This window comes from Rhagoletis zephyria, unplaced genomic scaffold, assembly GCF_001687245.7.
Source record: "Rhagoletis zephyria isolate East Lansing unplaced genomic scaffold, Rhagoletis_zephyria_1.1 Rzeph_scaffold_11938, whole genome shotgun sequence".
In the NCBI taxonomy this organism is placed as follows: domain Eukaryota; kingdom Metazoa; phylum Arthropoda; class Insecta; order Diptera; family Tephritidae; genus Rhagoletis; species Rhagoletis zephyria.
The window spans coordinates 1-15,573 of record NW_016169013.1 but is presented as its reverse complement, the minus strand read 5'-3'; the positions used below and the strand labels follow the sequence as shown (position 1 = coordinate 15,573).

The 15,573-nt window shown below is 36.7% G+C and overlaps 1 protein-coding gene across 1 annotated transcript; it reads left to right on the top strand.

The window, feature by feature from the left end:
- Positions 1 to 9,162: 9,162 nt before the first annotated feature.
- On the top strand, positions 9,163 to 12,125 carry LOC108377338 (bestrophin-2-like). The gene is made up of 6 exons (XM_017633596.1): positions 9,163 to 9,230; positions 9,301 to 9,414; positions 9,471 to 10,209; positions 10,269 to 10,505; positions 10,631 to 11,042; positions 11,842 to 12,125. Exons 1-6 carry the CDS (start codon positions 9,163 to 9,165, stop codon positions 12,123 to 12,125), a joined length of 1,854 nt encoding a protein of 617 aa, XP_017489085.1.
- Positions 12,126 to 15,573: the final 3,448 nt, after the last annotated feature.

Here is a 15,573-nt window from a genome sequence, read left to right as displayed (position 1 = left end):
ATCCGAAAAAAAATTTTGCCGATAGGTGGCGCAGGAGTCGAGATATCTGTAAAACCCGCATTTATAGTCTGATGTGGTTCATATTTAGAACATATATGACTTATATGAAAATAAATAAATCCACAAAAAATCTTGCCGACAGGTGGCGCAGGAGTCGCGATATTTGGAAAAACCGTATTTATGATCCGATTAAGTTCACATTTAGAATGCATATTGCTTACATGAAAAGAAATAACTACACAAAAAATTTTGGCAGTTATGTGGCGCGTGAGTCTATATAATTAAAAATTCGGCATCTGTGCTCAAATTTGGTTTATATTCAGAATAGGTGTATTATCTATTTAAATTGAAATATATTGAAAAGTTTGTTTGTTAAGGTCAAATGTAGTATAATATTAACTGCAAGATTTCAAAAGACTAAAAAGTAGAAAATAAAATTATAGTTAAAAAAACTAAAAACACGCTTTTATTACAACAAGAACTAAAAAGTATAAAATAATTTGTAGATATAGCGATTCCGTTTAAGAAGAATAGGAAGTTCCCTAACCCGATTTAATTTAACTGTTTTAAATTAGCTAAAAATATGATTAAAGTGATTGATCCGTAGTTATAGTCAAAATAAAGTGCACTGTAAAGTTTGTTGCAGTTTTTTTACAGATACCCCATTGAAAGTTATGCCAAAAAGCTGCAACTAACTTTACAGTGCACTTTATTTTGACTATAACTACGGATCAATCACTTTAATCATATTTTTAGCTAACTTAAAACAGTTAAATTAAATCAGGTTAGGGAACTTCCTATTCTTCTTAAACGGAATCGCTATATCTACAAATTATTTTATACTTTTTAGTTCTTGTTGTAATAAAAGCGTGTTTTTAGTTTTTTTAACTATAATTTTATTTGATAAATATTTTAGGCCCTATTCATAATAAGTTAATAGTAAAAATAATTATTTTTTAAAGCAAGCTTTCTAAATATGAACGAGATCGGGCTATAAGTACGGGTTTTCCAATATCTCGACTCCTGCGTCACCTACCGGCTTAATTCATATTTTGTATTGCATTGTCATCGGGTTGTCTCAAGTCTTTAGGTCATCGAGAAGTTGGTAAATAATTGATTGCAAGATTTGCCCTAACAAACGTACATACATACAGAGTATATTAAATAAAAGTTTGTAAAAAATAAAATAGGTTTCAAAGAGCTTTATAGAGTGACATTTCCATACAAATTGTCAATTTATAAAACAGTTAAATTCTTTTATTTTTATTTTATATGAATTTGGCTGTTAATGTATTAAACTCCTTTAAAAAAAACTACCAAAAAAATTCCAAGTTCTTTGCAAATAATATTTGAATGAAATTTATTGGTTACAAATAGCGAAATAGAAAAACTTGTGGCAGAAAAACGGCGCCTTAGAAGACAGTGGCAGAGCTATTGCTCACCAACCTCACAGCTACTGTATGAAGTTGCCAGTACCTCCAGAGGTCTCCGGAGGCTACAGAAATACCAATTATTGACCATAGTGGTACCTGGGCTCGTAGTGACCAAGATAAAGCCAAGTGTTTTTCAAAGCATTAAAAAATGTGTTTCATCCAAACTGACCAACGGACAACTTCAGGCTGCCACTGTTAACCAATAATGCAAATGAGTTATACACACCTTCCAAGATGAACTCTTCAGAAGAAGAAGCTATAGTAAAGCAGCTAAATACAAAAAAAAAATGGCGGAACTCCGAAAATGCCAATAGAGATACCGAGTGTTGCACCAGCAATTTTTTCTCCGCTCCTTCTATGCTATTCTCAAATCACCATTTGACTTTTGAATAGGAACAACTTTAGCCTCTTTCCAGCATTTCGAAAAGGCCGTCGTGGTTAAAACTGTGTCTAAAGCGTAAGTGAGGTATCTGTAGTAGAATTTTTGGCAACACCCAAACATGCAAACAAAAGTTTGGTTAATATTATCTACCAAATCATTTTTCAAAATATCAACCATGGCGTTGTTAATATTAAACAAAAATCACTTTGATTATTTTTCAAGTTTGAATTTGGTAATATTAACCCCAATTTTTCGTTGATATTTTTCACAGTGTACATTTCGTACACGTTCTTCATACGGGTATTGATTTAAAATCAACCAACACCAACATATTAATTCAAAATTATTTTGAGTTACATAAAATTCTTTTTAGAACGTTTTCGAAATCATCGCCCTTATGCCAGAAGCATGAATGTGCACATTTTCCAACTTTGAGTTATTGGGTTGACTTGATTAACCTTTGGATGCTCTATGTTATATCTACCAACACCCAGAATTCCATGCGTACACGGAAACCACATATTTTAGAATTTCAATTGCACAATTGTAGAGTTAAGTCTCGTAAAACAAACTTTCAAACTTGATTTACCAACATTTTCATTTTTACACATTCATTTTTCTGCAATACGGGGGTCGATAGGTTGTCATGGCAGCTTTTTAGAACTATATTCATCACTATATATCTCATAGTTTTCATACTTATTTAATATCATAAATATTTTTAATCCAATAACTTAAAATTTTTGATTGAAAGCCATACTAAATCCGATTTATGTAACCTTTATCCTCGTAAAACTTTTACACCATTATTTTCCAAAGCCACATTAACGCATCATCACACGCAGTCCGTCAACGAAGGGCATAATAAAAACATTTTGAAATTTTAAATAAATATTTTGCCAATTTTATCCGCAAACATTTTTTAACAATTGTTGCAAGTTGTACATTGTACGTACATACATATCTATGTGTATGCAACAGTGAACATCACAACGGTCAGCAATAGGTGCAGTGCTTAACAAAGGATGCAACAATCGCCACACTGGCAACAATGTCATAGAAAAAGTTGTTCGCACTGCACACAATGCATTTGAAGCTGGAAAATGTTGCTTACATTTCACGCAGACTGCGGTTATTCGGGCAGCACTCGCTGATTGCTGATTGCGTGGCTGCAACACACACCCATTTGGTTGGCAATTTAATTTGATTTAATTTTATGCCCGAACAAATTTGTACATAATTGCCAATTAACACTTTTTCCACCTGGTCAACGCGTGCACCAAGTGGAGTTGTTGCCTGCCGTTGCTTCATCCATTTTGACTCGTTCATCAACTGGTCGATTGGTGGACAGGTGAATTTTTGTTTGTTTTTTTTTTTGTTGGTACAGCGGAAGTTGTTGTTGCTATGGTGAAACACATTCGCACAACATATGCAAATAAACATTTGCAAATGCAGTTAAGTAAAAATAATGTCCGAGTAATATCCCAGCTGTAAAGTTTCCTCTCTTGCCAACTCAACTCCAAAGTTCATTGACTGTTTACTTGAACTAAGAAAACTATTTAGGGATTAAGAACATAAGTATCTCAAATCATCTGAACTAAAAATGCGCCTCCATATTTAGACGGTAAGATAACATCCCTGCCATCCAATGTGAAATATCTTGTTGTGCTTTCAATAGAATCAACACTCAGCAGTGACATTCATAATGAATCTTAAGCTACAGTCCGATAGTAAAGAACACCACGGACTATATGGTATAAACCCTGGATATGTATCGGCTGAAATCTACTTGTACAGCTTTCATTCGGAAGAGAATAGAGAAGAGGCCAAGCTGATAATAAGTGATTAACTCAAATAGCCATCAATGCCCGTCTTGTCTGGGCAGTCTTCCGGCCATAGGAACATAGATAGCAACGATAGAGCAGACAAATTTGCCAAGGCTGCATCTTGTTTGGATGAATCTGTAGCAGAGGTACTGGGATGCCTTCTAAGGCAAATACCAACAGAAATTCAACCAAATGTTTCATACTGCATATCTCTGGAAGTGTTCATGGTAGAGTTCTGGAACTTGGCATGGAGATATACGAAATCAATCGCATAGTCTTGGAGAAAAATTGGAGCTATTGCAAAAGGGGAATCCCACACAAACTGTAACTTCGTATGTATATGAAATCGAGCCCATACTTATGGAGAAAATTGGGGCTATTTGAAAAGAGGGCGAGAGACCTACAAACGTACCGACTTTTAGCTATCTTTGAATGTATTTATAGTTTTTCCGTAGGTGTGTTTGTGAGTGAAATCCTCTTAAATGGTTGTGCGGATTTTAACGCAATTTTTTGTATGTGTTTGAGTGGATCTCTGGATGGTTCAGTTTCACAATTTAATCCATCAGCTAGCGCTTTAGCTGAGTTATTTCTAAAAGTCGTATTTATGGCTAATATTTTAAATTTGTATTGGTAATAGTAAGAGCAATACTACTGCAAAAACGTGCTGCCAAGTGGCGCTGGAGTCGAGTTATTACTAAAAATAGCCAAGTGAGAAAAGGTGCCGTGAAGGTCAGTTTAAATTGACCTATAGCACCATTGAGTATATCGAACGCGCATTGCAATTGGCCCAATGGATGTGATTTTCCAATATTATTATGTGTTCAAACTTTTAAGGTATTTCGTCTGAAATAAGTATATGTATATTGCATTTCTGTAAAACAATGATTCGCACCCATTTTGAAATTCACTATAGAACCGGGACATTGTTGCCGCCAGGGAGTGAAGAAGAAAAAATTTTTCAAATTTATTTCATTTTGCTAATAACCGCGATATGGAATGCTGCACAGTTGGAGAATTTCAAGAACTTCTTCACTGATATAACACTTTCCTTAGGTTATTTAAATCGGCAAATGACCACCAAACCATAATTTTAGCAGATGAATGTGCCAATGAAAATCGAAAACGTGAATTGTTGGTGAAAATGTTGGACCAAAAAGTTTCAATAAAAAAATGAAAATTTTGGGCGGGGCGAAGTTCGCCGGGTCTTCTAATTACATATAATATTGTTTGAGCGCCGGAGTTGCAAGGACAGTAGATTGAGTTAGCTTTGTTCACTTTTGTATGCCAATTTTTAATCTGCAACTGTCAAAAAATGCCAAATATGTTGTATAAATAACTATCAAAAAACCAAAAATGTATGGCCATCTTTTACTTCTGACTAAGTGGTTATACAGACATACATATGTACATATGTATATGGAAAATTATCAAATTCCACCAAAATTCTATCAAAGCAACGCGCGGAGATCAGTAACCTAGCTACGCCTCTGCGTGCTCGTATCGAAGTTATATGATTCAAAATTAATCAGTCAATACTAGATGCATTCTTATGTATGTATGTATGTATAATAGCTTGTTGGGTTATCTTCATTACTTCACACATCCCATAGGAGTGTCGTTACACTTTGGCTGTTTGGTTATGTTTGTAGCGACCTTTACCAAATTGGTCATTTTGATTTCCTGTAACATGCAATTGATGAAAATACATACATATGTACATGCACACATACAAACAATATTTTTGTAATTTATTTTTTCAGCTATTACACTTGCTGATGATTTTTGGTTGACTCCTAGCAACCGAAATGTCGGTAGCAATAATATGCAAAAATATCAAATGGATACTGCGATAGGACACACAAACACCTCACGCACTAACCAAATGGATATTTGTATGAACATATGCCAATGTCCAGCAGCAACCACAGCCACAGCAACAGCCAACATCGAACAGCGTATCCTGTGCATCACTTACGGTATTATTAATATTGTTGTTATGCTACTTGCTCCTCCTCCTTGTCTTTTCTACTCTACGCTTCAGTGCACCGTTGCGGACGCTGATCAATTTTAAATCCAAATTGGCTAAATTATTCATGCGACAAAATAAATTATCACAAAATGCGCTCATCAAGTGCTGCAACCGGTGATGACGCTTCAGCCAATGCTGTGAAATTGTTCTTGTTGTTGCTCATAACAGTAGCACCAACAGCAGCAGTAATTTTTGATGTAATTAAATCCAATTTTCACGTGACGCGTCATAAATTTCAAATGTAAATTAGCCAGTGCGCAATTGGGCAGTTAGGACCATACACAAGGAGGAGAAGCTAATTTTCGTACAGGGTGTTTCAAATACAGAGAACTAAGAATTAAAAATGTTGAATTTTTAGCTAAGACTAGGCTAGAAAAGTCGGCTACTGACCATTAAAAATATATCTACAGAAATACATTTTTACAAATTACAACTAAGGCGAAAAGGAATTTGAGGCCTGGATACAATATTAAAAAAATTATGTTTGGTATTACCGTTAATTTCACTAAAGACGACCAGAACTAGACTCAATGAACGCGGAGTAGTAGAAGTGCCTTTCGTGGGTATAATGGAATGCAAAACGCTTAACAGACGACATCGAAATAATTTTCAGACAGTGCTAAACTTCTAATCTACGGATGTTTTTACAGCTTTGGGTCCTCAGAAATTTTCCAAAATTTTACTTTATTGGACATTTTCAAAAAGGTAGTTCATTTCCACACCATCGAGCTGAAAGGATGGTTAGCTGGATCTGTATACCGTTTTTTCAGATCAGATCATTTCCCCACTGCGATGGAAAGACCAAGTAGAGAAGGACTTGGCTTCACTTGTAATTTCCCATTGGCCGTAGGTGGCACTGAAAAGAAACGACTGGCATGCTTTGTTGAACTCGGCCAAAATCGCTTAAGAGGAGCGATAAATAAGAAGAAGTGTCCTTATTTTATTTAGTATCATTTTACTTCATTTTAGTTTAATTTATTTTATTTTTTAAATTTATTTTATTTTTTAATTTTTCAAAATTTTTATATAAATTTGTGCCACCCTTTTTATACATAAGTATCGTACGCAGGCTACAATTACCTTCCACACAGTCAGGAAATAAGTAGGTGCTTTGGGCGAGTGCTGATGTTGCTGTTGTTTCGACATTTTTTTTAGCAAAAATTTTGCATTTTGTATTTGGATTTTTCATGCGACAGCTGCTCCTGCCTCGAATTAATGGCCGATCGCCTGGTTTTCTTAATAATGAATTTATGAATAAACAGTTTTCGTTTAATTACACCATAAGCTGCACAAAAGGAAATTTCTATTGCCAAATTTAATTGATTAGTAGTAATGTGGTGCTATTGTATACGTACATATATATGTATACGAATAATTCAATGTGAATTTATATAAGGTGGTGTTACTAGATAAGCCGATTTCGTGTATATGTTTCGCCTCATGGCTTCTTATGTCAAATTGAAAAATTTTGTTTGAATTTCCACACACACTCTTACGGATTTTGACAGTTTATGCCGCCAAAGCAAAAACAAAATGCATTTAAATTTTTGTTTTTGTACTCCTGCTATCACCTTATATTAATTCGCCTTTGATTTATTGGTGTCATTTTCTCATTCCCAATCAAGGCGTATGAAACAGGTCAAGGCGAATTTATATAAGGTGGTGTTACTAGCTCAGCTGATTTTGTGTATGTGTTTCGCCGCACGGCTTCTGATATCAAATTGAAAAATTTTGTTTGAATTTCTACACACACTCTTACAGATTTTGACAGTTTATGCCGCCAAAGCAAAAACAAAATACATGTGCATTTTGGTTTTTGTACTCCTGCTATCACCTTATATTAATTCGCCTTGGTAAATTGTTTTGCTTTCAAAAGCATCGAAACATACTTTGCAATGCCCAGTAAGCAGCCTTAATGAAATATTGCTGAATTAAATGGTGAAATGGTGTGTAGTCGTTAATCTGGGTATGCAGTTACGGTTGCACATCTAAACTCAATCCAGACGTTCGTCCTCATTCGGAAACCCTGGGCACCGTTGGCAACCCAAGTGTGAAATGCGGTAACCAATCCGAGTGTTGCCTTGGCTCACTTCAGACAGAGGCGCAGATTCGGTGGGGCCACTCCGACTTATTTTGAATATGCGGATCTTTAATGGGGAGGTGCCTCGGCCCGGCTGATTGATGTCCTCGTTAGGACAAAAGCTTACATCACCACCATCCAAGAAATGCGTTGGGGGCCTTGCGACGGCTACCAAAACTGGTGTGTAAAGGAGCGCAACTACGAAGTTGAATTTTTTATGGGGGAGAGACTCTATCGCCGAGTACTGCCGTTTCAACCCCGGCGGACGAGCACCTAGCCGTAATCCGCATCACAGCAAGGTCGCCTACGAAAAAAACAGTTCTGCACAAAAATTATTAAAGTTGTATGAACAAATTAGAAGTTCGCTGAATTGATATTTAAAAAATAATAATTATTTAAATATATTAGTAGATAAGCGAGCTGGATTTTTTTTAATAAGTTTCTCTGTTTTCCTCATCCAAAAATGCATAGGGATGCATGGTCGAAGCCAGGCACCCGGTTAACGTAGTCTCGCCAAAGTAAATAAGAAACAAATAAAAGTTATCATTATCAGGTTGCCACAACCAAGATAAACACACCGGGGAAAATCTACTTAGCACCAACATTGTGGTGACAAGAAAATCAGTGACAGGAATATCTAGCCATACTAGGAGCAATTGCTCACCCAGTCTGGGAACTAAGAGAAATCGCTTTCTTCGAGAGATCTTCACCAACTTCAAATCCTGTATGCTACAGCCAGTCTAATCCCTGGTACAGAAAGTTTAGCTTCGGAGAAAATACCCAACAGCGTGATATTTTATTATTTCATGGCAGTCACTTCCAGAGCTTGTCATGGCGGTATCAAGAAAACAGTTTCCAGAGAAAACTGACCAACACAGGACGATTACTGCAGGTAGGATTTTGTAGAATACAGCCAGTCCAGGCATTGCTAAAGAGTAAAAAGTATCTCAGCTGAGGAGACCAACACCAAAAGTGATTATCTCACAGGAAAACATACTTTTCAATTGATAATGATTTTACATGCATAACGAATTTTTAATGCCAATTCTTTTGCAAAATATTTATTATTATTATCGTTTGTCAATTTCATTCAAATTCGGCTATTGAACTTAACTAAACTCCCATTCTAAAGCAAGCGTTTCTTCACATGAGGATTTGGTTAATAAATATAAAGCATTTTTTGGAGCTCGAATCCATTTTTGTATGCATTTATAATTTTTTGAAGATTTTTTTTTTTTTTGTATCCAGCGATAAATTTTGGAGTATTCATTTCAAATCAAGCACTACTGGGCTTGTATAAAAAACTTCAATCAAACAAATTCCTGCCTAAGCTCACATCATCAAAAAAATATGTTCTCAGTCATAAAATTCAATTCACGAAAATTACAAAAGCTTTTCATTAAAAATAAAATATGACCGTCACTTATACGGCTGAAGTAGCATCCTGTCGTGGATTTGGTTGCTTTCTGAAATTGCTCCGCAGGAAAGACTTTTAATAACGATAAAATAAAATAAATTAAATCTTATCTAAGTTTACTAATTTACGCTTTCAGATGGCGTGGCAGCATTTATAAACTTATTTGGCGTGATTTGCTCGCCTTTCTCACGATTTACTACACCCTTAGTTTAATCTATCAATTTCTATTGAGTGAAAGAGGGCAAAAGTGAGTTAGAAAATCAAATGGTAAAGGCATTGCAAATTTACAAAATTCTTTTGCAGAACCTTTGAGAACCTCGTACACTACTGCAACAGCTACGGTTCCCTTATACCGCTCTCCTTTGTGCTCGGTTTCTACGTAACCGTTGTGATGCAGCGTTGGTGGGATCAGTATATGACCATACCGTGGCCCGATCCGATTGCTGTATTCGTCAGCGCCAACGTGCATGGGCAGGATGAGCGTGCTCGCGTCATGCGACGCACTGTTATGCGCTACGTCTGCCTCTGTCTCACCATTGTTTTTACACAGATTGCGCCCCGCGTAAAGAAACGTTTTCCAACACTCGATCATCTGGTCGAAGCAGGTTTGCTGCTCGAAAATGAAAAGTTGGTTATTGAAGACTTGAATATTGCTTTTCCAAAATATCCCAAATATTGGCTGCCCATTGTGTGGGCTGCTAGTATTATAACACGAGCGCGCAAAGAGGGACGTATACGCGATGATTTTTCAGTGAAAACAATCATTGATGCGTTGAACAAATTTCGCGGAAAATGCGGTGTATTACTTTTCTATGATACGATTTCAGTGCCGCTTGTTTATACGCAAGTCGTAACGCTCGCTGTATATACTTACTTCATATGCCAGGTGATCGGACATCAGTGGACCAAATTGGACAATCAAAACTATGTCGATCTTTATTTTCCGCTGTTCACTACTTTGCAATTCTTCTTCTACATGGGCTGGCTAAAAGTGGCCGAGACTCTGATCAATCCCTTTGGAGAGGACGATGATGACTTTGAGGCGAGTAGCTAGAAACTAAATGAATATTTAAGGCTGAGCATGTTTTATTATCTTCATAGGTCAACTGGATGATTGATAGGAATTTGCAAGTTTCCTATCTCATTGTCGACGAAATGCATCACGAGCATCCCGAGTTGGTGAAGGACCAATACTGGGATGAAATTTTTCCCAATGAACTGCCTTATCAAGGGGATAGCAAGCGTGAAGAGCCACCTGAACAGTCCACTGCAAGACTGGATTTCACCGCCAACCAGACGACTGCACTCTCACGATCTGAGTCAAAATATGATGGAGTGGTAAGTAAAACGGACTAACTATTTTTGAATGGGTCATTAAGTCACCTAGGACTACTTTTCCATTTTCCTGTTTAGAACACTTTCAGTTTATCACAAAAAACATAATTTTCTTTTTTTTTCTTTAGACTACCAGTACCCGAATTGCTGACCACCCAACTGCATCATCGTCAATTAGCCGAATAACCGATACCAGTACACGCTTTCGTACTGCCTTACAAAGGTTTCTTGCGCGTGAACCTAATGAAAAAGATAGCACGCCATCACAACCAGATGCTGAGAAGCAAGCATCAACACAGACTAACGGTTCAGTACATTCCCTAGCCAAATCGCCGACTATAATACGCACTGCTGAGGCATTGCATATTATTGATGAAAAATTAGATGATTTGGATGCAGACAAAACCTTAACCGATCAACCAGACATATCAACAACAAAAGATGTGCGTCAGTTATTTCATGGCGATCATGAATATACCGTGCTACCTAGTAGTGTGGAAAGCCTGCAACATGAGAGTGGTTCGTCCGCGCAAGTGACGTGTACGTAATAAGAGTACATAATTTAAATTGTTTTAATTGAGTATGATTGACTTGATCTTTTATCAACTCAATTTGCCTGCTAAAGGCTAATAGAAGGCAAATTAAGAATATTTTGCAATGAGGTATATCAGACTTTTTACTGTACAACAACTGTTGGCGCTGTAACCACCTAAGCGATTTTGGTCGTGTTCAACAAAGCACGCCAGTCGTTTCTCTTCCAACTGCCACCAATTGGAAATACCAAGTGAAGGCAAGTCATTCTCCGCTTGGTCTTTCCATCGCAGTAATGGCCTTTTTATCCATCTGCTTCCACCTTCGGGTATCGTGTTGAATACTTTTATCTCTTCGAATGACATAGCTGCAATCCATCGCTCTATCTTCTGCGGTATTGCCCATCGGCAAATCGCAAAGGCCCGGCAATCTTCCGCAGAATCTATCAAAAACTCCAAGAGCTGCCTCATGTAAATATTTCTGCTGCTTTTCATTGACGGTAAGTTCTGTGGTACCTTTGCCGCCAAGGCTATGAGAAAAGCTCCGCTTCGCTTCGTTCAGAGTGAACTCTACCAGCTTCGCTTTGTTCCATCTTGCTGCGCAGCAGATACATCGTCTTGGCCTCGTTAATCTCCAGACCCATCCGCTTTGCTTTCTTTTCTTACTTGGAATAGGCAAACAGACTTCGTGGTTTTGTTAACGAAATAATTTTGCAAAATATTTTGCACATAACTGTAAACACAACTCACTATGAACAATTACTTAAGTCAATCGCTAGTTAGCCTACGGCTTTCCTTCTCTTTCGTAGTTGAAGAAATTGACGAGGAAGTTGAGGAGGAACAAGAACCGGAGGACGAGTTCCAGCGTTTGCGAGAAGAACGTGAGCGTGAACGCTTCGAGAGGCAAAAAATGAAATATGCTCGCGGCATATCGGCAGCTACCAACTTGAACTTAGATGGCGACATGGCAGGCATTTCGGCTGTACAATCACCCATGGCGCGTGGAGTACCACCCAATGAAGAAACCTTCAGTGTACACTCGTTGACCCAGCAAGTAACTTCGCCTATAGCAATTGGANCCCCCCCCCCCTAAATTTCATTCTGGCTACGCCGATGCTTATGGGATATCAATAGAAAGGTATTTTCCCACTATTTATATTTCTGTGCAAAAAAAAAACTAATTTACGCCCTACCTTTCTCTTTCATCCTTTGAATGAGTTTGTTGGCAAAGAAATAAAAAGGGTGAGAAAATACCTTTCCAATGATACCTCGAAAGTCTAAATCCGCATAGTTAGGTTCAGTTATTCAAGTTTTTCTTACACCAATCTTGGCAAACAATTAAAAACCCAGCACCAAAAATCTCATTATTACGATTCCGTAGAATTTTTTTGTTTCACATTTCTTTTTAAATATTTTAATGAAAATTTTTTAAGCTTAAACCGTTTTGTCGTTTGAGGGGATTCGTTTAAAAAAAATCTTTAAGAAACTATTTTTATTCATGAAAAACTCCATTTTTTTAGGTATTTTAAAATCGGCCCAGCTCACGTATCTAAATATTAATATTTTTCCGGAATATTTTGGTGGAAGTCCTAAAATATAATAGATTTTATAATTGCAATGGAAACACAGTACCGCTTTTATTTTATTTTTTTATGGGGAGTACTAATGCCGTCTAATGTACATATATGATCGCATGTGTTATGTATTTGTATTTATTTATCGATCCATTTTCTAAAAAATGTTGCCAAAAATTTTGCTACTCGCATGCTAAAATAAATAAAATTTTATTATAACTTAGTACGCAGTGTAGTTGCCTATTTGGCATCATAAAGTGCAATATTCCATGTAGAGTCACATTGGCTGGTAAACTGTCCCAACTTGGTGTTCGAAAATTGCATAACTTCCCCATAAATTGATAGCATCCACAAATATTGTACCGAGAGGCCCCTTCGGCCAGCCGCAAATGTGTGATAACGATTACTCTTCATATATCACAATTGGCAAGAGTTTATTAGTGCTGCTTAGCGCCTAACTGTATGCATACTTATGTAGTTTGTATGTATGCATATGTGAATATTGGCAAAAGCACAATCCCCGGGGTTAATAGAGAAATTATGCGTACGCCAGAGTGTCTCTAGTGCAGCAGCAGAAAAAAAAAATAAGAAACTTGGATTCGAAAATTAACTACGCACACAGACGTGAGAGTACGAGGAGGAGATAGCCGAATGCAGTGTGTACTATGAACAGCTTTGTTGTTGCATATTGCATATAAATTTCCAAAAACTTTGCTAGCTGTAAGCCTTTATATAGCTTTCATAGTCATTTCGCCATGATTTTTGCCATCTGCATTGGAAATGCAATAAATTTTAGTTATTATCCTTGTGAGCGCTACACTGCATTAGTCGCTAGTATGCTCCGTTGCACAAGCCTACTTACATACATACAAATGTAATACCAAAAGCATTGCGAATGTGTTTATTTGTGTATCTATTGCTTTACAATGTGCTCAATAAAACTGTAAATCCATTTAGTTCGCATTTCAAGCAGCTTGCCACAACGCACCGCTCTGAGTTATTAGTTAAGCAGCCAGGAAATATGCGTAGTTTATGGCTTAATCAATAATTTCCTGCAACACAGACTTGCTCGAGGCACTCGCCGATTGGTCAATGCTTCATTTGAGTCCATTTGCATACATATCTACGATTACCAAAGCGCCAATGTGAATGAGTTCTGTGCTGAATTTACAGTTGCCATTACTAAGTTAATTCATTGCACACAGACTGCCTGTCTGGCATGTGGGCTGCTCATCATTGCAATGCAGCCACAAATAACCAAATCACTAACACTATCAGAATCGTAAACACCTGTGTTAACGGTAACGGAAAAAGGTTCGTTTGTGTTCATTTAACTATAGCTCAACACCCAATGAACACCGCAACGCCGACAAACCACAAACAACTAATATCCGTTATATTTGAAAATTCTATGGTTTGTGACGATTGGTTGGTTTGTTATTTGTCTGTTATAGGGTGTATTCTTGTTGCAATAAATCTGTCAGTGTTACTTTTTATGGAATAGCATCACGTTGTATGCGTAAATTTCTGTTTCATATTTCAAGAGGATATACCTATGTCTGCATTTGTTTTCTTCCTGTGGACGTTTATGTTCTTTATCTAAGGATACCCCTAGTAAAATTTTCCAACCTCTACCGACCTCACAAATGCCATCTTATTCTAACTATTCAAAAAAGGGGCCAAGACGACCCTTTCATGAGAGATTTAATGGGTTAAAATGTTCTCCAAATTATTCATCGTGAAATTTTACTTCTTGCTCATTCACCCTATACTTTGCTCCGACATAAAATTTAACTCGTTTTTCCACTTATTCTAACAAAACTCAGGCAACAAATTGCTCATTTAATATGACCATAAAGAAAAAATTTCACCCGAGAATGCAAAAGGATTTCGAGGATTAACTATATGGGTCTAGGACCTTCTGCTAATTTGTGATTTTTTTTTTTGCCGTAGTTGTGCATTTCCTGTATGTAAGAAAGTAGTACCAGGATGACCGAACTTTGCCCGGAGTGTATATACTTTTTAAAGTTTTTAAGATTTGGGTAGCTTTGAAAAAATATTTTGGAAATAAACAAAAAAAAATAGGATTTCGATATCTATTAAGTAAACTCCTTACTCGAAAATTTAGGTGGCAACCGTATTCCAAAATACGAAAATGTTGATTGAGATCAACAAAACAAAAATTTGCATCACATGGAAGCGTGGCAACCCTGATGGAAAATATTTTCTGACCAAAGTTCTCAACAATACCTTCTATTTGATATCCAGATTGCGATGCTTTAAATAAATTGTGTAGAATAAGTGGCAACCTTACACTAATAGCCTAATAGCTAACATTTTGCGTATAGGGAAAGCATCTTTTAAGTACCTTCTATCGGTACCCATTAATAGTTTTACCCTTTTTTCTAAACAAAACATTAAATAAATGTGCGATTCAAAACAGGTGGCAACCTTATTAAAAATATTTTTGAGGGATCTTTAAAATACCTTCCAGTTGATACCCATATTATGATGTTTTAATTAATTTGCAACTACTTTCGAATAGGTGGCAACCTTATACGAGTCTTCTCAGGTAGCCTTAACATACAAAACATTATCTGTGTACAAAATTTTATAAAAATCGTTAGAAAAGTTTCCGAGAACCCTATGGATATATATACATATACATATATATATCTGTGTTCGTTTGGAAAAGTAGCTTATGTCGAAAGGCTGGCTTTAGTATAATACGGCATTCCCTTTATTCTTTAAACAACAAGCAATTTTTGGATGAGACTTAACAAGAATATTGACTTGCTAGTATCGGAACTTTTTCTTGCACGTTTATTTGCCAAAAGTTTTTCAACGGCTTAACGCCGGTGAGTCATTCGTAATCGTATGCTGCGAATGCCGATTTATACTAAAGCAAACCTTTCGATATAACCCACCAAACAATTTGTGTTGCCGGTAATAAGAAAACGTGTCGCC